This window comes from Hyaena hyaena, unplaced genomic scaffold, assembly GCF_003009895.1.
Source record: "Hyaena hyaena isolate Hyena2069 unplaced genomic scaffold, ASM300989v1 scaffold_128, whole genome shotgun sequence".
In the NCBI taxonomy this organism is placed as follows: domain Eukaryota; kingdom Metazoa; phylum Chordata; class Mammalia; order Carnivora; family Hyaenidae; genus Hyaena; species Hyaena hyaena.
Window position 1 is genome coordinate 3,316,039 of NW_024080760.1, and position 21,975 is coordinate 3,338,013.

At 35.7% G+C, this 21,975-nt stretch overlaps 1 protein-coding gene across 3 annotated transcripts in view; it reads left to right on the top strand.

Moving 5' to 3' along the window:
* ATRNL1 (attractin like 1) overlaps positions 1-21,975 on the top strand; it is a 211,900-nt gene that overhangs the window by 37,856 nt on the left and 152,069 nt on the right. For all 3 annotated transcript variants that reach the window (XM_039237622.1, XM_039237623.1, XM_039237624.1), the window contains exons 4-6: positions 1,075-1,203; positions 2,852-3,060; positions 20,046-20,220. In XM_039237622.1, the coding sequence (XP_039093553.1) occupies positions 1,075-1,203; positions 2,852-3,060; positions 20,046-20,220 (513 nt within the window). The remainder of the gene's footprint in view (positions 1-1,074; positions 1,204-2,851; positions 3,061-20,045; positions 20,221-21,975) is intronic.

Genomic DNA, 21,975 nt, shown 5'->3' on the forward strand with positions numbered 1-21,975 from the left:
GTAGTGAAAAATATATCTAAGACTGATATTACAGAATTTGAATTCTTTTGACAGTCTCCTTTTAAAATTTTTTGTTCCTTTATAAACACAAGTTAGTAGATGCAGTAATAATTAGAATCAAGATTTGATTACTTTTTGTTTGCTTGGAGAATATGTAAAATAAGTTATTTGACTATTATATATCATTTTGTTCTGTCAAATAAGATTTGAATGAGTGAGTTCAGGGCCTGAGTGATGCCTACACATAAACTGAGCCGTGCCTGAGGCAATGGGCTATTCTGAGTAACGTCATTTGTTGTTAGCAGTTTCTTTTCTCATATTGCATGTTTTTGCAGATTTAAGAGGATAGTATGGTACAAGTAAAGGAAGATCTGTAATTTTTCCTCATCAATGAGGAGATTTAAAAAGGGAAAAGTACCAGTACTACCTGGTTACTAACTTAGAACTCTTGCACATTTATATCTGCTGCCTGCCACCTCCTACCCCCCACTGTTAGTTTTCTTTTGTGTGCATATAGGCTTAAGTGTCTTTTGGAATATTAATATAATTTGTTTAAGTATACAGATTTTGAAAGAAACATAAATAGTATATATTTTTAGATGACCTAAAATACCTATATTAGTGTACTGGAAGTATACAAGTTTAATTAGAATGTCCTTGTAATTGCTTAGCTAAATATGGAGTGTTCTTGTAGCTTTATCAGAATGTAAGCAGAGGGAAAAGCAAAGGCGATTTAAGTGAAGGCTCACACACGAGTTAAGAGAGCACCCTCTAGTATTGTAACAGTTGGATGGAAGCAGGATAAAAGGCAGAAATCGGATATTGCTGTCCAAATGGTGTGAAGGAAGAAACGGACTGTGATGGTATGAAAGCATGTGTTCATTCACTGACAGCAATAGGAGGGCAAAGTGGGTGAAAAATGGACAGGGCCTTGTTTTCGACTTAATCCTTCGAGTTGCTTATTCTGTTATAGATATTTAGTGATCACGACAAGAATAGTTTTGAGTACATTTTATGTGATTAGTAGTCCTATGTATATTAATATGCACAGCATTCAATTTCGCTCTCTTACAGTGGTTTGATAGTCCCTGAAGTCAGGGGCAATGAAACTGTGCCTGAAGTTGTTACCACATCTGGCTATGCACTGTTACATTTTTTTAGTGATGCTGCATATAATCTAACTGGTTTCAACATTTTTTATTCGTAAGTATTTAAAAAAATTTCATATTATAATGGTTGTTATAATTTGACTTCAAAGAATTTGTTTTTATAAATGTCTTCTATATGAGTAGCTTAGTAGGTTACATTTCAGAATTGTAGGATCTCATCCTAAGTAACATAAAATCTTAATAATAGGCCTAAAAGGACTATCTGAGCCTGTGTTGGGATAATTTCTAAGTCTCAGTACATTATAATGGCAAGTTTGGTTGACAGTTATTTATGAAATTTAAAACTGTTGGTAAATGATTAAGTAAACAAGTACAAACGAGTGTAACCTTACTTGTAGCAGCAGGTGTGGGATTAGAGGAAGTCCTCATCCAAGTCTCTGCTTGAAGGTGTTTTACTCCTAATTCTAAGTTGGGTTTGTGAACTAAGTTTGTGTAGCCCTTCTGCTTTCCAGAGCTGTACTGGATACTTTATATCCATTATGGTTTTTGAGTCTCTTTACAACAATTCCATTAAATGGGCATTTTTCCCATTTTACATATGAGGAAATTTAGGCTTAATATAAGTGGATAATACCAGTGTCTCCTCATTTAAATAGAAAAGTAATTTTTATTAAGAAATTTATTATGTGTCTGATACTTTATAAGTTTTTATATTGGGAGATCCCACGGGTGAAGTGAAGGAGCCAGAGATGCTTCCAGATGCTTTCACAGGAATAGCCATATAGGAACCCGATACACTTTTTCCCCTTTTCTTCAGGAATGTAGACTATAACCAGAGAATTTTCCACCACGAAAAAAATACTCTTAAGTATCTTTAGAATGTTAGAATTTAAAATCAGCAAGTTGTTATAGGATTCATTTACCTCGAGTATGTATGCAAGAAAGAATAAATATATATAGTAGAATATAATTGGTTAAAGGGCTTGAAAACAAAACTTTATAAACATCCCTTTTTGTCTGTGACAGTGTATAGGTGATAGCATGGTATTTAAATATTATTATATAATCAGGTTACATCTTGGCTTTTCATGTAGTTTCAGGTATTCATGAATTTAATTTTTTTCTGTAAAATTGTGTGTTCAAAACATTTCAGTACTTGTCTTTATAAAACATTGTGCTTAGAACTGTATAGATTCTGTAAATGCTGAGTATGTAGTTTTTGGAAGTTTGAAGTCTTGGTAGCAAAGTAAACTCTTTGAATGAATTAAGGTCAATTGCAAATAAATATTTTTTTTAACGTTAAAAATGTTTAATGTTTATTTATTTTTGAGAGAGAGAAAAGGAGAGAGAGAGGGAGCCAGTGTGAGAATGCTACCAGGTAAGGGGCAGAGAGAGAGGGAGACACAGAATCTGAAACAGGCTCCAAGCTCCAAGCTGTCAGCACAGAGCCTGACATAGGGCTCCAAGTCATTAACTTTGAGATCATGACCTGAGCTGAAGTCAGATGCCTAACTGACTGAGCCACCCAGGCACCCTGTTGGAAATAAATATTACCTGAATTGCATTAAGGATAAAAGGGTACAGAGTAAAGAATTGAAATAACGTTGTGAAATTGTGTTAAATAAATCATTAAATAGAGTAATAGAGCATAATTGTGTTAAATAGAAAAAGTTTACAAAATATCAACCAAAATTATTTTTAAATTCCCTTGAATTTGAATATATATGGATTATATTTTACAGAATCAATTCTTGTCCGAACAATTGCTCTGGTCATGGGAAGTGTACAACCAGTATCTCTGTTCCGAGTCAGGTGTACTGTGAATGTGACAAATACTGGAAAGGTGAAGCCTGTGATATTCCCTACTGTAAAGCCAACTGTGGCAGTCCAGATCATGGTTACTGCGACCTAACAGGAGAGAAGTTGTGTGTCTGCAATGATAGTTGGCAAGGTAAGCAGGTGTGGCGTGATAGCTTTTGAAACATTGATTCATATATCTGATAAGGTTAAAAGAAATTTTACATTTGTTTTGCTGTAGTTTGCACACCCAAATCTCACGTATTTTTTTAGAATTTTCAAATGAGCAATCAATTTCTTAGTTTATTTCTTCACAAGTAGAATGGTAAAGATTTTGTGTACACCGTTTTGAGAATCAAATGAAGTTATACATGGAGAGCTTTTTAAATTGTGGGTGTGTGATCAGTATGATCTACTGTAATTTTTTGTGGAATCCTGAAAGATTTGATGACCTGACTGCATATAATGTGTGGTGCATTCACATTTGACTTCTAAGGGGTAGCGCAGTGTCCTGCAGAAATGCTCATCATGCTTGGTACTGTAGTTTGTGAAACTTATTTCTTGGGAAAGACTGACCTCTGGTGGCTATTTTTAAAAGAATATTTTTAAAAGTGTTGAAAGAAGACTAGTTATTTCAACTGCTTATTGTAAAAGTAAGATTCCTAGGGAAGAATTTCTAAACAGTTTTTATAAATATCTGTGATTACGTATTAATTTTAGACTACATTGAAGTGTTTTAGCTTACTTAAATATTTGGGTATATTTTGGGTATATTTTGTCATTGTGGAATTAAAAGAAGAGATGCATCCAGTTATCCATATATTTACCTCTCCAGAGCTTACTTTGTGCTAATTGTATTTACACATGGAGAGTTTACTTTGTGCCAGCAGATTAATCCTGTTGGTTGAGATAACTCTGACTCAAATAAGTAATCTAAAATCACACGATAGTGTGTCATCACAGTACAGTGTAGCAGTAGCTCCTGTCACATCTAAATGAGAAACCAAAGAGAACATGCTCTTTATATAGTTGTAGTCATCATTCTTTTTTTTTTTTTTAATATTTTTATTTATTTCTAGGAGAGAGAAAGAGAGAGAGACGGTGTGAGCAGGGGAGGGTCAGAGAGAGAGGGAGACACAGACTCTGAAACAGGCTCCAGGCTCTGAGCTGGCAGTCAGCACAGAGCCCGACGCGGAGCTCAAACCCACGAACCACGAGATCATGACCTAAGCGAAAGTCGGATGCTTAACCGACTAAGCTACCCAGGCGCCCCGGTATTCATCATTCTTTAGATGACTTTTTCTTTTTCTTCATTTCTTTTTTTTAATTTACACCCAAGTTAGCATATAGTGCAATAGTGATTTCTGTAGTAGATTCCTTAATGCCCCCCACCCATTTAGCCCACCCCCCCCACACCCCTCCCGTAACCCTCTGTTCTCCATATTTAAGAGTCTCTTATGTTTTGTTTTATTATTAAGTTATGCCCATCTCAAACTCATGTTACCTCATTAAAAAAATTACTCTGGCACAAAATACCAGTGATTTCTTACTAAATTGAATTTGATTATTTATTATGACAGATACAGTTTTCTCTATGTTCTTTAAGTATAGGAGCATGTATTTTATTAAATGGCTATTTTAATAATTTGTGATCTTTCTTCTACACTCATTTCAACAGTTTTGAAAGCAGAAGAGGAATACATTTGTACGCTTTTCTCTGTGAACATCTCTGTCCATGTTTTATTCTTTTTTTAAATCAGCCCTTCTTCAAAATGCTTTATTTTCTGGGGACATATAATATCTGGTTCAAATGTTATCTTTTAATTTTCTGGCTTTTGTTAGCCTTTCACACTTCATTATTCATGTCAGTAGTAACTCATGTCAAAAAAACCCCTTCACTTTTAAGCAAATATTGGACATGTTCACTTTTAAAGCACTTATAATATGAATAGTGTATATGTATGTACACATACACATGTATATATTTTTATATATCTTTTTAAAAAATTATAAAATGTTGTACAGAAATAAGACATATTTTTATACCATTATCCTTAATAGTTAAAGAATTGATCTCTGAATTGATGTGAATGTTTTGAGGGTGGAGGGCTTAGTGAAAGTGATACTGTGTTTTTTTTCAAGACAGATGATGCAGATTGGTTCCTTTGAGCTTCAAACCTGATCCTTGATTCTGTATTTAAGGAAGCATAGCTTACTTTAGCTGAGATAATACCAGAAACTGTTAGAGGAAAAATTATGTTTCTATTTCAGATATATAGAATGAGGAGGAATCATTGAGGGGAAAATGAGAGAGAAGGAAGGAGGGAGAGGGAGGGAGGGAGGGAGAAATTTGTTTCTAGGACATCTGGGGAGTGATCAAAGAATTTGAGATTTAAAAATGAGAGCTGACGAGGCAATATGTGAGATTCAAAATCTGGCAGTTTTTTGTAATTTGTAATTGGAATTCTTTGGGTTAAAAATAACAGATTATTGCTACCCTCATTTTATCCTTTTATGTTAGTTAATTTTACTATTGTTTGGCTCTATGCTAGTATACAAAAAAGAGTGTTGCTTTCTAGAAACAGAGATTTTATAAAGAGGACAACTGCAGAGGGAAAGCCCAGCTTATGTTAAGTCTTTGATTCCCTTCCCTTTTTTTTTTTTTTTAAACATTTTATTTATTTCTGAGAGAGAGAGAGACAGCATGAGCAGAGGAGGGTCAGAGAGAGAGGGAGACACAGAATCTGAAGCAGGCTCCAGGCTCTGAGCTGGCTGTTAGCACAGGGCCCGACGTCGGGCTCAAACCCACGAACCATGAGATCGTGACCTGAGCCAAAGTCGGCTGCCCAACCAACTGAGCCACCCAGGCGCCCCTTTGATTCCCTTCCTAACGTTTCTCTAGTGCTTATCCCACCTGGTCTTCATGTCTGCTTACTTTCTAACTTAGTATTTTATATGCACCTCCTAAGACTTTTCTGCTCAGCCATCACCATACTTTTTCTTCCCTTAATTTTCTCTTCTTTGTTTCTTAATCATCTGCTATAATCTTTTTACTGTTTGAGGAATTTTTCCAAATTACGCAAGACTCTGTTTTAACAGTAGATGGCACTATCAATGTCAACTGTCCCCCACTTTCCTGTAAAATGCACTTTCAAAAACCAAAAGCTGAAATAGTAAAGATTATAGAAAATGCTAAGTATAAGTAGCATGTTGAAGAGCACGCAAGTTTGTGGTATATTGTATACTTTTGTCGTAATATACAGTTGTCAAAGGTGATATATACACAGTAAATAGATTTCTTAAGGGATAGGGGCCTCTGAGGGCTCATCTGCTTCTGTGATGATTTTCACTCAATAAAGTATATGTTTAAGTCTTAATAAGTTGGGGAAAAGGCAACTTTAAAAAGCAGTTTTATTTTAAGATGGCTTCCAAACATTGGGACAGATGAGGAATTTTTAAAAGACATCAGAATCATGATATAACAAATCGAGTTTATGTTCATATGTAGAAAATACAGTAGAACATTAATTTTCAAAGCAGCCTCCAAGGTGTGGTGTTCTTTGTTCCCCATTCCGCCCAGTCCATCAACTCCCTAATTAGAGTGGTTCCAAGTTTCTCTCTTTTATATAAATTAATCAAAATCTGAATCACTGGAAGTCTGTGATTATAAGCAGAAACAGTTCTGGCTTACTAGAGCAGAAAAGGCAGTTTTTGGAAAGTATGGCAGAGACCATTGTCTCTGAGAATTCATTCTTCCCTTCTTTTTAGTAATAGAATTCGCCGAGTTTTTAGCTCAGCACATGGCCTTCCAGGTACATTGCACATTTCTCAGCCTTTCTGGCAGCTAGTATAGCTGTTGTACTAAGTTCAGGTCAATAGGACCTAAGTGGAATTGTTGTGTGGAACTTTTAGATTATTGAGATCTTTCCAAATGGTGGTAGGTGGCAATAACTTTAGTAACCAATATTACTTGCTCATTTGCCTCTGGAATATTTCATGAGGGAGAAATTAACTTTCAGCTTATCTTTTAAAAAATTTCTTTTAATGTTTACTTATTTTTGACACAGAGAGAGAGCATGAGCAAAGGAGGGGCAGACAGAGAGGGAGGCACAAAATTTGAAGCAGGCTCCAAGCTGTCAGTAAAGAGCCTGATGGGGGCTCAAACCTATGAACTGTGAGATCATGACCTGAGCCGAAGTCGGACACTTAACTGACTGAGCCACCTCGGTGCCCTTAACTTTCAGCTTATTTAAGCAATTTATTTTTGGTTTTCCTACTCTGTTTCCTCACTAATAGAGAAGGATACTGAATAGCTCTGAAAAGAGACGAAAAGCTAGAAAAACCTTGGTTGGAAAGCGATAAGTACACAAAGGCTAGGTGGGTAGGTTGACAGCTACCTGAAGGATGAAGCCACAGGAAAGTTTGATTAAGACATTCCTGTCACAAGCAGGAAAGAATATCCAATGGAAAAAAGACAGCCTTTTTAACAGATGGTGTTGGGAGAACTGGATAGCAACATGCAGAAGAATGAAACTAGATCATTTTCTCACACCATGCACAAAAATAAACTCAAAATGGATAAAGGACCTGAATGTGAGACAGGAAACTATCAACACCCTAGAGGAGAAAGCAGGAAACAACCTCCTTGACCTCCACCGCAGCAACTTCTTACTTGACACATCCCCAAAAGCAAGGGAATCAAGAGCAAAAATAAATTGTTGGGACCTCATCAAGATTAAAAGCTTCTGCACAGCCAAGGAAACAACCCAGAAAATTAATAGGCAACCAACGGAATGGGAAAAGATAGTTGCAAATGACATATCAGATAAAGGGTTAATATCCAGAATCTATAAGGAACTCACCAAACTACACGCCCGAAAAACAAACAACCCAGTGAAGAAATGGGCAGAAGACATGAACAGACACTTCTCCAAAGAGGACATCCAGATGGCCAACAGACACATGAAACGATGCTCAGCATCCCTCCTCATCAGGGAAATACAAATCAAAACCACACTGAGATACCACCTCACGCCAGTCAGAGTGGCTAAAATGAGCAAATCAGAGAACTCTAGATGCTGGCGAGGATGTGGAGAAACGGGCACCCTCCTACACTGTTGGTGGGAATGTAAACTGGTACAGCCCCTCTGGAAAACAGTGTGGAGGTTCCTCAGGAAACTAACAATAGAACTCCCCTATGACCCAGCAATAGCACTGCTAGGAATTTACCCAAGGGATACAGAAATGCTGAGGCATAGGAGCACATGTACCCCAATGTTCATAGCAGCACTCTCCACAATAGCTAAAACATGGAAAGAGCCTAAGTGTCCATCAACAGATGAATGGATCAAGAAGATGTGGTTTATCTATACCATGGAATACTACATGGCAATGAGAAACAATGAAATCTGGCCATGTGTAGCTACATGGATGGACCTTGAGGGTGTTATGCTGAGCGAAATAAGTCAGGCAGAGAAGGACAAATATCATATGTGTGCACGTATAGGAGGACTAGGAGGAACTTAACAGAGGACCAATCGGGAGAAGAAGGGGGGAAATGGTGGGGGAAAGGGAGAGAGGCAAACCATGAGAGACTCTTGAATGCTGACAAAAACTGAGGACTGATGGACGTGGGGGGGAGGGGGGGATGGGCATGGAGGAGGACACTTGTGGGGATGAGCACTGGGTGTTATGTGGAAACTAATTTGACAATAAACTATTTGTAAAAAAAAAAAAAAAAAAGACATTCCTGTCACTCCACTGGACCTTGGGACATCACCACTGGTATACTTACTGTGGATACTACATGCTTCCTGCCCGGATGGAAAGAATTCTAAATTGTTACCACGTCTTTGTATTACTTGTGAAGATTCAAAGTCCTGTTTATTAGCATCTGCTTGGTTAATGCTAGGTCTTACTCATACCTTGGCTACCTGGAGATAAATAAATAGAGAATTTAACTTTTCTGGTATAGTGTGAAGGGATCCTGTTTCTGAGCATAATTCACACAATGAGAGATTTCCCCAAACAGGAAGGGGGTTTGAAATGATTGGAGTTTCTCAAACAAATAAAAAAAGACATTCTCCCCCCCCCGTTTTATAGAGATGAAAAATAGGTCCCCATCTTTATATATAAGACCATTACTTAACCATTTAAAATTTGTTCCTGGGGCACCTGGGTGGCTCATTCAGTTGAGCGTTTAACTTCAGTTCAGGGCTCAGGTCATGATCTCACGGTTTGTGAGTTTGAGCCTCACATTGGGCTCTGCTGTCAGCAGGAGCCCACTTCAGATCCTCTGTCCCCACCCCACCCTCTCTGCCCCTCCCCTTCCCCTGCACCCCTGTGTGCTCTCTCTGAAAAATAAACATAAAAAAAAAAAAAAGAACTGGAGTGCTTGGATGGCTCAGTAGGTTAATTAAGCTTCCGACTTTGGCTCAAGTCATGCTCACGGTTTGTGGGTTTGAGCCCCATGTCGGGCTCTGTGCTGACAGCTCAGAACCTGGAGCCTGCTTTGGATTCTGTGCCTCCCTCTCTTCTCTGCCCATCCCCGGCTCATGCTCTGTCTCTTTGCCTCTCAAAAATAAATAAATGTAAAAAAAGAATTGTCCCTGTGATGTTCCTTTCCCATTCCACAATGTCCTCCTTAATACTATCATTCCAGCCTTTTAAATGTTTTCAGGATATTCTTTGTTTTCAATATTCTTTTTCAGTTCAGTTCAGACATAGTTCTAATATAAGGATTAGAGTTTGTTGTTTTAAGCCTTTAAATTTTTGATTAAAAGATAATATCTAAATATATAAATCACATAATTTGATAGTTTTGTATATTGCCTCTGATTCTTTATTCAAAGTCATATTCTATTTGGACATATTTCAGTTTCTTTCATGCTTCTTTGTCTCTTACTATTTCAAGGCTTTTCTTATTTTAGAACTCCATGCTAGAACACCTCACCCCATTACCTTTTTAAGACCAGGTCAGATATTCCCGTTATGTTTTCATAGGACCCTACCTTTTTAACTTACAGCATTTATCACATTTATGTTTGATGTTTTGATTTTCTTTCCTATTGGAGTATAAGTTCTACGAAGTGAAGAATGATTATGTTTCGATCACCTTTGTGCGTCCCCAGTTTATATTATAGGGCTTGGCATAGAGGAGGCTTTAAAGTTTTTTGTTGGTGGGTGAATGAATGAATTAGAAATGTATTAGTTTGATAGTTTAATGATATATGGACATTCAACTATGAGTGTTTGAGAAGACTAGCTCTACAATGAATTATGTAATTTACTTGATTTATAAACAGTAATTTTAAATATTAAGAAGAACAACTGAATTTGAGCATGTGGTTCTTGGATTCTTTGTTTTCTGTTTACTGCAATCCTTTTGCTTTAGATTTTAACATTTACCAGTGGGTGGCAGTATTGACTACCAGAACATACACTTAAATTACATGGCTTTGTTCAGGTTGTAAAAATTTGATAATTTTGTTTTAGAAAAATATAAAATCTTTTAATTCAAACTCATGAACATTTTATTGTGGAGTTTTTTCTTTCTGGGTTAGTCATTTAACATACTGGGATATGCTCAGTTACTTTAGGATAGTCTGTAAGTACATAAGAGAGTACATAGGTTGTACCTTGAAGAAATTCACAAGATAGCTCACATTTTCCTTTTTAAATTTATTTATTTATTTAAAAAATGTTTTATTTCTGAGAGAGAGAGAGAGAGAGACAGAGAGAGACAGAGTGAACAGTGGAGGCTCAGAGAGAGAGGGAGACACAGAATCTGAAGCAGGCTCCAGGCTCTGAGCTAGCTGTCAGCACAGAGCCTGATGCGGGGCTCGAACCCACGAACCGTGAGATCATGACCCGAGCCGAAGTAGGACACTTAACCGACTAAGCCACCCAGGTGTCCCTTCCTTTTTAAATTTAATAATAATAAACATAGTCTCTCTACTTTATTTAGCTGTAGTGATAGTGTACATTAAATTCTTTTTAGTTCATTCTTCCCACTTGCTAAATCAGCAGGTCCTATTTCTGCAAGTCAATAAAATTAAGTTTTTATTTCCAACCTACTTGAAAAGTTGACTGTTTAAAAGTGAAGGTAACATGGGGTGCCTGGGTAGCTCAGTTGGTGAAACATCCAACTTTGGCTCAGGTCGTGATCTCAAAGTTTGTAGGTTTGAGCCCCACATCAGGCTCTGTGCTCACAGCTCAGAGTCTGGAGCTGCTCCTGATTCTGTGTCTCCCTCTCTCTTTGCCCCTCCTCTCACTTGTGCTCTGACTGTCTCTGTCTCTCAAAAATAAGTAAATGTTAAAAAATAAAAATAAATAAAGGTAGTTTGAGACCGTATATATAATAAGATTTATTAACTAATCATTCATTGATGTAACAATTTTTTGAGCTTCTAAGTGCTAGGCATTATTCTATGTCTTAAAGATACATCATGGAACAAAGAAAACAGGGATCCGTGTGGAGCTGACATTTCAAGCCAGAAGAGACACATCACAGACAATAAGCATAAGTATAGTAAATTAGAAAGGGATAAGTACAATGGAAAAATAAAGTAGAGCTGAGAAAGAGGGATCTGAGGATGGGAGTTACAATTTAAAATAGAGTGATCACTGGGGCGCCTGGGTGGCTTAGTCGGTTAAGCGTCCGACTTTCGCTTAGGTCGTGATCTCGCGGTTCGTGGGTTCGAGCCCCACGTCGGGCTCTGTGCTGACTGCCAGCTCAGAGCCTGGAGCCTGTTTCAGTCTGTGTCTCCCTCTCTCTCGGACCCTCCCCTGCTCACGCTGTCTCTCTCTCTCTCTCTCTCCTAGAAATAAATAAAACATTAAAAAATAAATAAAATAGAGTGATCAGGTTAGGCTTTATTGGGAAGGTGACATTTGAACAAAAACTTGATACAAATGAGGGAGTTAGCGATATGGATGTTTAGAAGAACATTCTAGTCAGAGGGAATAGTCAGTACAAAGGCCCTAAGGTAGAAACATGCCCATTGTATTTGAGGGCCAACAATGAGGCCAGTGTGCTTGGAATTGAATTACTGAGGAGAGATCAGTCAGATACGAGCTGAGAGAAATTACTGAACAAGGGAGATGACTGGGGACTTGTGGTCAAGGGGTTACTGGAGTGTTGGAGGTATGTGTAGAATGGAGCCAGATCAGCTATGCCTTAGCGTTGAGGGCCATTGTAAGATTTTGACTTTCATCTTAAGTAAAATGGGGAGCCAGCCACTAAAGAATTTTGAGCAGAAGATTGATATAATTTGACTTAGTTTTAAAAGGAGAATTGACTGGAAGCCAAGTACCAGTTAATAGGTTACTGCTGTAGTTGTAATCTAGATGAGAGGTGTAGTAGTGGGGGCAGGCAGTGGAGGGGAGAAAAATGGCTTGAATACTGAATGTAATTTTAAAGCAGGGTTAATAAGATTTGCTGATGAATTTGATATGGGAGGGGGTAAGAGAATGAAAAGAGTCAAAGTGACTTTAAGATTCTTTTTTGACCATTGAGTAAGGTGGAGTTGTCATCAACTGATACGAAGAAAGTTTTAGGAAAATTAGTTTGATTTGGTATGTGAAATTTGAGATGTCTTCTAGCCATCTAGGAGAAGATTTTGAAGAGGCAGTGAGATTTAGGGGGGGAGGTCTGTACTGTAGCTATAAATTTGGGTCTTAAAATATTAAATGGGAAATTATTGATGGTACTTAGAGCCATGAAATCAGATGAGATCACCAGGAAGATGAGTGTAGAGAGAGAGTAGAACAGACTGAGCTGTGAGTCACAACACAGTTCATGAGATAGTCTATGCTAGTCATGTAGGTTCCTTCCTTATAGAAGTTTACCTGATGTTGAAATATTTACAACCACTTAGGTTATTGCCTGTGACTTAGATAAGTAAAATAAACAAATTCTGTTTTCAATCCTAGCTAACTCTTAACTGCTCAAAACCCAAATCTGTAAAATTTGTTTTAAGCCTTCCACAACTCAAAATAATAAATAAGTTGGAAACCACTGTTCTTTGTTTTTTTAAATTTAAATTTATTTATTCATTATTAATATAATTTATTGTCAAGTTGGCTAACATACAGTGTATACAGTGTGCTCTTGGTTTTGGGGGTAGATTCCCATGATTCATCGCTTACATATAACACCCAGTGCTCATCCCAGCAGGTGCCCTCCTCAATGCCCATCACCCATTTTCCCCTCTCCCCTGCACACGTGCCCCCCTCCCTCTGTTCTTTGGTAACAGGACACTTCCTTTCCATATTAAAATAGCATCATTGACCTAAATTGTGAGAACTAGATATTCTTGGAACAGAGTAGTGTAATGATTACCACTCAACACAATTTATCGTCTTATAAAACAGCTGTAGACATTTGAAATACACGAAAATTTCATGCCTGGGCTTTGGAGATTGGTGTTATGGGCCTAGACAATGTTTAGAATACTTTGGGTACTGAAACAAAATCAGATTTTTCAATGATGTTAGAAGATTGGACTCTTGCACTTTTGTTATCTTGTTTTGCCTCTTGTTGGAGAAACTTCAGATTTAGTACACATACTCAGTCATAAAATTATTTCTAGAATGATTACAGTAAGTTACATATACCTCTTTTAAAATCTCCCTTCTCAGCATATTTTCCCTTTTCTATTAGCAATCCAATTTCTTTTTGAGAAATTGCCTTTCATTTAGTGAGAGTAGTCTTCATGGGATGATAAATTCAGATACCTGCCTGTTTTAAACTTGATTTTTTAGCTTCATTTTAAAATTCTCTGAAAATCTCCAGTAATCCCCATTTTCCTTAAGCTAGTCACCATTAGTTTCTTTGGGTTATAACTAAAGAAATATAGTTGATATATTACACTAGAAATACTTTTAAAAGGTGTGTGTATATGTGTGTGTGTGTACATGTATAGACACATATGTATATAATATATTTCTGTTATTAGCTTTATAGCTTTATTTAAAATACCAGAAGTGGTATTTGCAGTATAGTTATTGATAGAAATTTGGCTTACAATCTGCATTGGATATAGCTCAAAGTTAGTGGCATTTATCTAATGTTTTTAATTGAGAACTGAAAAAAGAAAAGAAATATAATTTGGCCCTTTAAATATGTACCACCTAAATGGTAAGATATTTTTTTCATGATGGCCTAGATTAAATATGAATTAAAAGTATGAGCTATAAGTATATCAAGAGGAGGTCCTAAATTCTAGAGCAAGATTAATTTTTCCCCTGAAAATCCCTTACTTTCCTAGAAGACTTTTTGGTTTCCTTTCATTATTTAAATGATATAGAGAAACTCCACTCAGAGTAATTCCTGTTTTTAGAAATCAAAGGGTGCTATTAAGATATTAATCAGCAAGGAGCAACTCATCTCCCTCCTTGTTGGGGGAGGTAAAATTTTACTGCTGTTTTTTCCTGCATCTTTGTACATAGCAATTTCAGGTTTTTTAGTAACATCAAAAATAGTATATAAATGTATTCATAAATTTGGGCGACCTTTGGGAAATTGCTGTTTCACATACCTGAAGACTTTAAATTTTCATTTTTCTTTGTAGAAACAAAGTTAGTCTATAAATTTCATTATTGTAAAACAAATATATATATTGTATTGATTTCCATTATAAAATCAGAGATAGATTCCTTTGGAAAAATTTTTCCAATTCAAAATAATTTGAATACTTTGGCAAGGAAGAATATCACTTAGTAATATGGAATTACTTTGGAAAAACTTTAAAAACTTTGTTGTTCTTTCTTTATGTTTTGCCTTTGTAATTATTTCTCCATTGGATTTACCTGGGATTATAGGGACTTTTTACTTGTAATTTCCCTTTTTCTTTTGGCTCATATATTTATAGTATCTAATAACACTAGGCTTCATTAACTTGGTTTGCCTGAATTAAACTTAGTTTTCTTAAAAATAAAATGAGGGGATTGACTTAATAATAAGAATAGGATTGCTATTAGGATGTTTCTATGAATATCAAGTGGAATGTCTTTGTATCTTCTCAGAAACCCATGCTCTTTCAGGTATAATCTCCATGGTTAAACTGAAGCTTGAAGAAGTTAAGTAACTTGTCCGTACTTAATAAGTAGGAAATCTATGTTTTATTTTATAGCTCACACTTTTTTTTTTTTTTTGAATGTTTTAAGTTTATTTTGAGAGAGACAGCCACCAGGAGAGTGGTAGAGAGAAAGGGAGTGGGAGAGAATCCCAAACAGGCTCCACACTGACAGTGCAGAGCCCGATGTGGGGCTTCCACCCACGAATTGTGAGATGATGACCTAAGTCAAAACCAAGAGTTGGATGCTTAACCGATGGAACCACCCAGGCGTTCCATAGCTCATGCTCTTAATCTCTTAATAACTCTTAGGTTATTTTCATTCATTCATTCATTCATTCAGTATATACTGAAGCCAATCATATAGAGGTTGTAGACCATGTTAGGTATTTTTTATTTTATTTGAAGTATGATGAGAAAACATTGAAGGGTTTTGAGTAGGAAAATGATAGGAGTGGATTTATATTTTAGTCATTCTGGTTGTACTGTGGAGAGTTCAATGTGGTGGGAAGGGAACCAAAATGGAAATAAGGAGACTGGTTTGGAGACTCCCGTTCCAGATCATACAGGTCAGTGCATGGTGGCCTGGACTAGGATAGTAGTTGTAAATGAGGGAATTGGTAGTTGGTCTCTAGTTGGAGTGAATTTAAAGACATTTATAACTGGTAAGGTACAGACACTTAGACACCAGCCAATCAAAATGGATGCTGGTTTTGGACCTAAAGCAAGATCCTGGATGAGCCATGCTGTGCCAGGAATCATTCCTTTAGTTGTTAAGTAGAGAAGTCTTGATTATCTGAGGAGAGGGGCCAAGGGAAAGGAGGGGAGGTGGGGGGGGGGAGGCTGGGTACTTGAGGCAGCATCTACTTAGGTTGAAACATTTCCATATTTTAATAATTGGAAAGGCTGTACACCTGCAAACCTAATGAAGTCAGTCCAGGATTTGTTGATGGATGGATATGGAGTGTGGGAGGAAGAGAGAACTCAAGAATAGCTCCATGGTCTTTGCCCTGAGGTGAGTGGGAGTGCCATTTACTGAGATGTTGAAACACTCACAGATTTAGAGGGAAGAATTAATTTTGGACATATTAAGTTTTTAGATGATTCTTAGACATCCAAGTGAAGATGTCATGGAGGGATTTTGCTTTAGAATCTGGAATTCAAAATGGATTGTGGAGCTGGAGATACGCATTTGGGAGGGATCAGAGTATAATTCTACTCCCTATGATTGAGGAATAGCCTTTTCCCCTCAAAAAAATCTCAAAATCTCAAAAATCTCTCAGCAAATATCTCTCAAAAATCTCCTGCTACTACTAGAAGAAGTAGCATATTAAATCTTTATAAAATCCCCAATGTAATGTAAATTATCACTTCCTTTTCAAGACAGCTGAGATGTGCTTACCTCGAGGAGATTCCCATATTGATAGAGAGGGTAAGGCAGGGAGAGTTGATGCAGTGAGGTTGCATAAAGGATCACATAGGAAGTGGTAGATAGAGAATTTTTTATGGATATATTTTTATGAAAAGGGAGTCCCTTCCTTGAGGTAAGCACATCTCAGGGAGATTACTTATAGAATGCACAAAGCCACAAATTAAGACATCTACCTTAACTTAAACTTTTAAGCCATATTCATAAATCTCATCCTATTTATAAACTTAAATGAGGATAATAGTTTGGCTATGGATCATTCCTTCTAATAATTGCTAGAAGTTATGTAAGATATTGTAGTAACAAAGATAGGAAGAATTTTGACTGCTAATTTGTTTTGTATAGAAAAATCAGATATTTAAGATAACTGAGTAAAATTAAAAAACCGTTTTCTGTATTAAATAACAATAAATAAATAAAGTTCTTAGTATTAGTTTCCTATACCTGCTATAACAAGTTACCATAAGCTTGATGTCTTAAAACAATACACATTTATTAATCTCTTACCGTTCTGAGGCAAGAAGCCTCAGTTTCACTGAGATAAATTTCATTGGGCTAAAACCTCAGCACTGACAGGGTCACACTCCTTCTGGAGGCTCCCTTCCTCCATCCTCAAGGCTTGCTGCACAGCATCTAGCTTCAGTGCTCATACTGCTTTCTTCTTCTGTATTCAGATCTCTCTTGTAAGAGCACTTGGGATTATATTTAGAGTCTGCATAGATAATTCAGGATAAATTCCCTAGCTTGATTCCTAATTTAATCATACCTTCAAAGTCCCTTTTGCCAGATAAGGTAACATTCACGGGTTCCAGTGATTAGGACCTAGATATCTTTGGGAGCTGTTATTCACCCTGCCACAAACCTGCTCTGAAATATTTTGCTTTAGTGCAGATTTGATAGACATATTACTGCTTTAAATGTATTCCTTACTCTCTTAAGAATTTTACATGCTGTTATTCTCTATCAAATCCTTTGCCAAGTAATACCTGGGTATTATTTTACTGCTCCCAACTCTGCCTTTAGGTGGTAGACTGTTTCTAAGTTTTTATTTAGAAAGAATTTCAAATTTATGGAAAAGTTGCAAGAATAAGAATAATTCAAAAAAGTGCCCAAGTGCCCTTTACCCAGATTCATCTATTGTTAACATTTTAGCCTATTTGCTTTATTATTTCTGAGTGGCAACCTTTTCTGCAGTTAAGCTTTGTAGGCCATATGATATGCGTTGTAAGTACTCAACTTTACTAGTGCAAAAGCAGTCATAGGTGACACTAAAATGGATGGGTATGCTGTGTTCTTTTTTTTTTTAAGTTTATATTTATTTTGAGAGAGAGAGTGAATGGGGAAGGGACAGAGAGAGAAGGAGAGAGAGTCTCAAGTAGGCTCTGTGGTGTCAGTGCAGAGCCTGGTGTTGGGCTTGTACCCGTGGACCATGTGAGAGCATGACCTGAACTGAAATCAAGAGTCGGTCACCCAACCAGCTGAGCCATGCAGGCACCCCGAGCATGATATGCTCTAATAAAACTTTATTTTCAAAAACAAGTAGTGGGATGGATTTTGCTCATGGGCTGTTGTTTGCCAACCTGAATTAAATGAATTCTAAATGATTTAGAATTGGACTTAAAAAATATTTTTGATGGCAGTATGTTTCTTGAATTATCAAGGAATAGTTCATAGTCTTTTCACTCAGAAATAGTAACATTTTCTGCATCTGATTTAAAAGATTATGTCATTACCAAAGAGATAATCTAGAGTGCTACCTAGTTTTTACCTGAAAAGTACACTCACAGCATGTGAACATTGAAAAGGACTTTGAAGGTGAGGGGTGCCTGAGTGGCTCAATTGGTTAAGCTTCCAATTCTTGGTTTTGGCTCAGGTCATGATCTCACAGTTCATGAGTTTGAGCCCTGAATGGGGCTCTGCACTAACATTGCAGATCCTGCTTGGGATTCTTTCTCTTTCCCTCTGTCTCTGTGCCTCCCACGCATTCTCTCTTTCTCAAAATAAATAAATAAACAAGAACCAAAATATTGAAAAGAAAAGGGCTTTGAAGATGAGTAAATGAATGCATGGGGTGAGTGCACAAGTAAAAAATTGTATAGGCTAATGTTTCTCAAATCAGGGTCTGTTTGGAAGTTTTAAAAATTTGTGATTCAAGATAATCTTAAACTTTTTGGTATTAACAAATTGAAGGCAAGTCATTGATCTTATAATTGAGTAAAAATGTCACTTGACCAAGTAGTATTGCTTATTATAGACTAAAAAGGATATTACTGAAGTGTTCTGATGCTTTTGTGACCATGATAATTTGGTGTAGTATATGAATTTAAGATTTATAAAAGGTAAAGGAAAAAAAGTGATGGGAGAATTATGTCAAAATAATATAGGTATGCTAAAGTTATGTTAAAAAGGTGTTGTAATAAGGGTGCCTTGGTGGCTCAGTCGGTTGAGTGTCTGACTTCAGCTTAGGTCATGATCTCATGGTTCATGAGTTTGAGCCCCATGTCATGCCCTCTGCTGTCAGTACAGCAGAAGACCCTCTGTTTCCCCCTCTCTCTGTATCTCTCCCCTTTGCTCTCTCTCAAAAGTAAATAAACATAAAAAAAAGGTGCTGGAATAATATTATTTTCAACTTGGGACCAATGATTTACTTAGAAGAAAGCAATGTCACTTATCATATTAGGTAGACATTAATTTTATTGGTTTTATAAGTTTATATATAATTTACAAATTTTTGTTAGTTTTATATTTATAAAAGAACTTCAGACAGAGTTTATATCTAGTTTTGTGTGAGTATATTTTAATTTCATTAGAATTAAAATCATTTATGAACTCCTAGATTTGGGAAAATGCATTTCCTTTAGGAGCATTCCTTCAGTTATGTAAGTTTGGGAAACCTTATCTAGGCTAGTCTACATTTTACAGATGAGAAGATTAAGACTCATGAGTAATATCATGAATATGGATAGGTAGAGGCAGTATTTTCAACTTAAAGTATTTAATTTACTCTGCACTTATTAATAGCTTTTATCTCATTATGCATAATAATTTTTTCTGTTTGAGGATATTAAGCCTCCCTACTGATGCCAGTTTTGGTTGTTCTTAAAAATGATACTAAGAAAATATAATTTTTATTTTTGTATTTGTTTAATGGTGTACAAGTTGTAAATTCTTTCATTTTAACTGTCTTTGAAAAAAGTAGATATTTATAATAACCTTTAGGGAATAAACTATTATTTCTATTTGATCTTTATAGATGAAGGATTGATGATAAGAGAGGTAAACAGACTTGTCCAAGGTCACACTTGTAGTCTGTGACCAAACTGGGATTTGAGTACATTGTTTTGCAGTCTAATATTCTACTAGCAAAGTAAAGTAAATATGAAATTTTATAGTATTTAAATAATTCTATCAAACTATAGTATGTATGACTGATTGGTTATGTGAATTTTTTTCACCTGTAGGCATTATATTTGCTCTTAGAATTTTTTCTGTAACTTCTATTTCAGACCATTTATTATGCACATTACATTTATCAGTATCATGAGCATTGAGTTCTTAAGTTCTCTTAATCCATATTTTTTTTCTATAATCTAAGTTCTTTGTTTAATGCATTGTGTTTGTTTTTTTTAATAGGTCCTGATTGTTCTTTGAATGTTCCTTCTACTGAATCTTACTGGATTCTGCCAAATGTTAAACCCTTCAGTCCTTCTGTAGGTCGGGCTTCCCATAAAGCAGTTTTACATGGGAAATTTATGTGGGTGATTGGTGGATATACTTTTAACTACAGTTCTTTTCAAATGGTTCTGAAGTAAGTTTTTTTTTTTTTTCCAAATGTTCATAATCTTTTTTTAAACCTGATTCTTTTTGGCAATAAGACTATCCTAAACATTTTATTGCTGTCCAAATTTATAAATGGTTACATTACTGCTAGTATCTGCTTGCTCCATGGGACTGATTTGAGTATATATGAACTCATTATATCCATAGTTAATTATTTGCCATTGTGCACATAGTTAATTATTTGTATTGAAATTTCATTACCTCTCTAGAGAGTCCTTTTAACAAATTCTGAGTATGAAAACATTAACTTCAAATAAGTAGGGGACTTTGCCTATATTAGACATTATGAATCCTGCCACCTTTTATTTTTTGAGAATGAAGTGTTATTGCTTGTATAAAAATGGCTTCAGTTTGTTCTGTAAATTTTAATTTACCTGAACTTTTAGTTTGCATTTACCTTACAAGCTTTTGGGAAAACAGTGCCAGTATTATAAAATACATCATTCATTTGCTGTTGGCTCAACAGAGATTATCCTCTGCATGGTTACATGATATGAGGAATCACTTGGATGGCAGCTTTATCTGATTTTTTTCAGCTGGGGATTATATTTTATCGATCATCTATTAACAGAATAAAAGAGGAAATAGAAAGGATAATTAGATTATCAGTGTTTTCAGAGGTGATACTCATAATATGTTGTAACTGGTACAACTTGGGCATCAGTCAATCAATCAGAACTTACCCCTGACAGTATAGCATAATGGTGTGTACCCAGTTGGGTTACCAGATTCAGCAGGACACCTAGTTAAACTTGAATTTCAGATGAACAATGAATAATTTGTTATTATATGAAGGCCCTTTGCAATATGCAATATATATATATAATTTTTAAAATATGTATTTTTGTTTTTGTCCCAAATATTGCATGAGTCATACTAAAACCTTGTTGGTTGCTTATCTGAAGTTCAGATTGAACTGAGTTTCCTATGTTTTATCTGGCAGCTGTACCCACTGAAAATATTAACCTTGTTAATTTGGGCATTATAAAAAAGTCTATGTTTAAGAGGATACTACTTTAAAACTGTGATTGACTATGATTGAAATTAAAGTATAGCATAAAGTAAATTCTGGAGAGAAAGAAAAGGAAGAGTTACAGGTAAATATTAATTGAAGAATTAGAATTATGTATCACAATATATGAAGGATAAAATGTAGAAAGAATTGAAGGTCAGTTGGTAGGATTAAATGAGTTGTTAAGATATGAAAAGAACCTGAAGAAATAATAGGATTTAAATGTGGAAATAAGAAAATTAACTATGATTAATGAAAATGAAAAGCCTATGAAAATAAAGTAAAAATTTGAATTAAATAGTGATGTTTGCAAAGGAGAATTGTGAAGACAGTACAATTGTCAGGGAGACATGGAAATATTAAATGTTTGGGTTCTGTACAAGTTTAATAGCATATTTAAAATTAGGTGATAAATACTACTTTATACTCTCCTAAACTTACATATTTTCCATTTGAATCAGATAGTTTAGCTTTTTATTTTATCTGTAACCTATCTCTTTTGCTTACAGTGTTTAGTTTTGTACTACTGAGCAATGAGGTGTCAGATTAGAAGTAACCTAATCACTGTTTTCACATGTTTGGAGAATATTTTTATTTTTCTGATTGTAGTTCAATTGTAGGTAAGGATATATGCTAGTGTTCAGAAGTGATAATGTCAGCCATAAGCTGATTTATGTCTTGTAAAGTTTAATTGAGATAGATGTTACATTT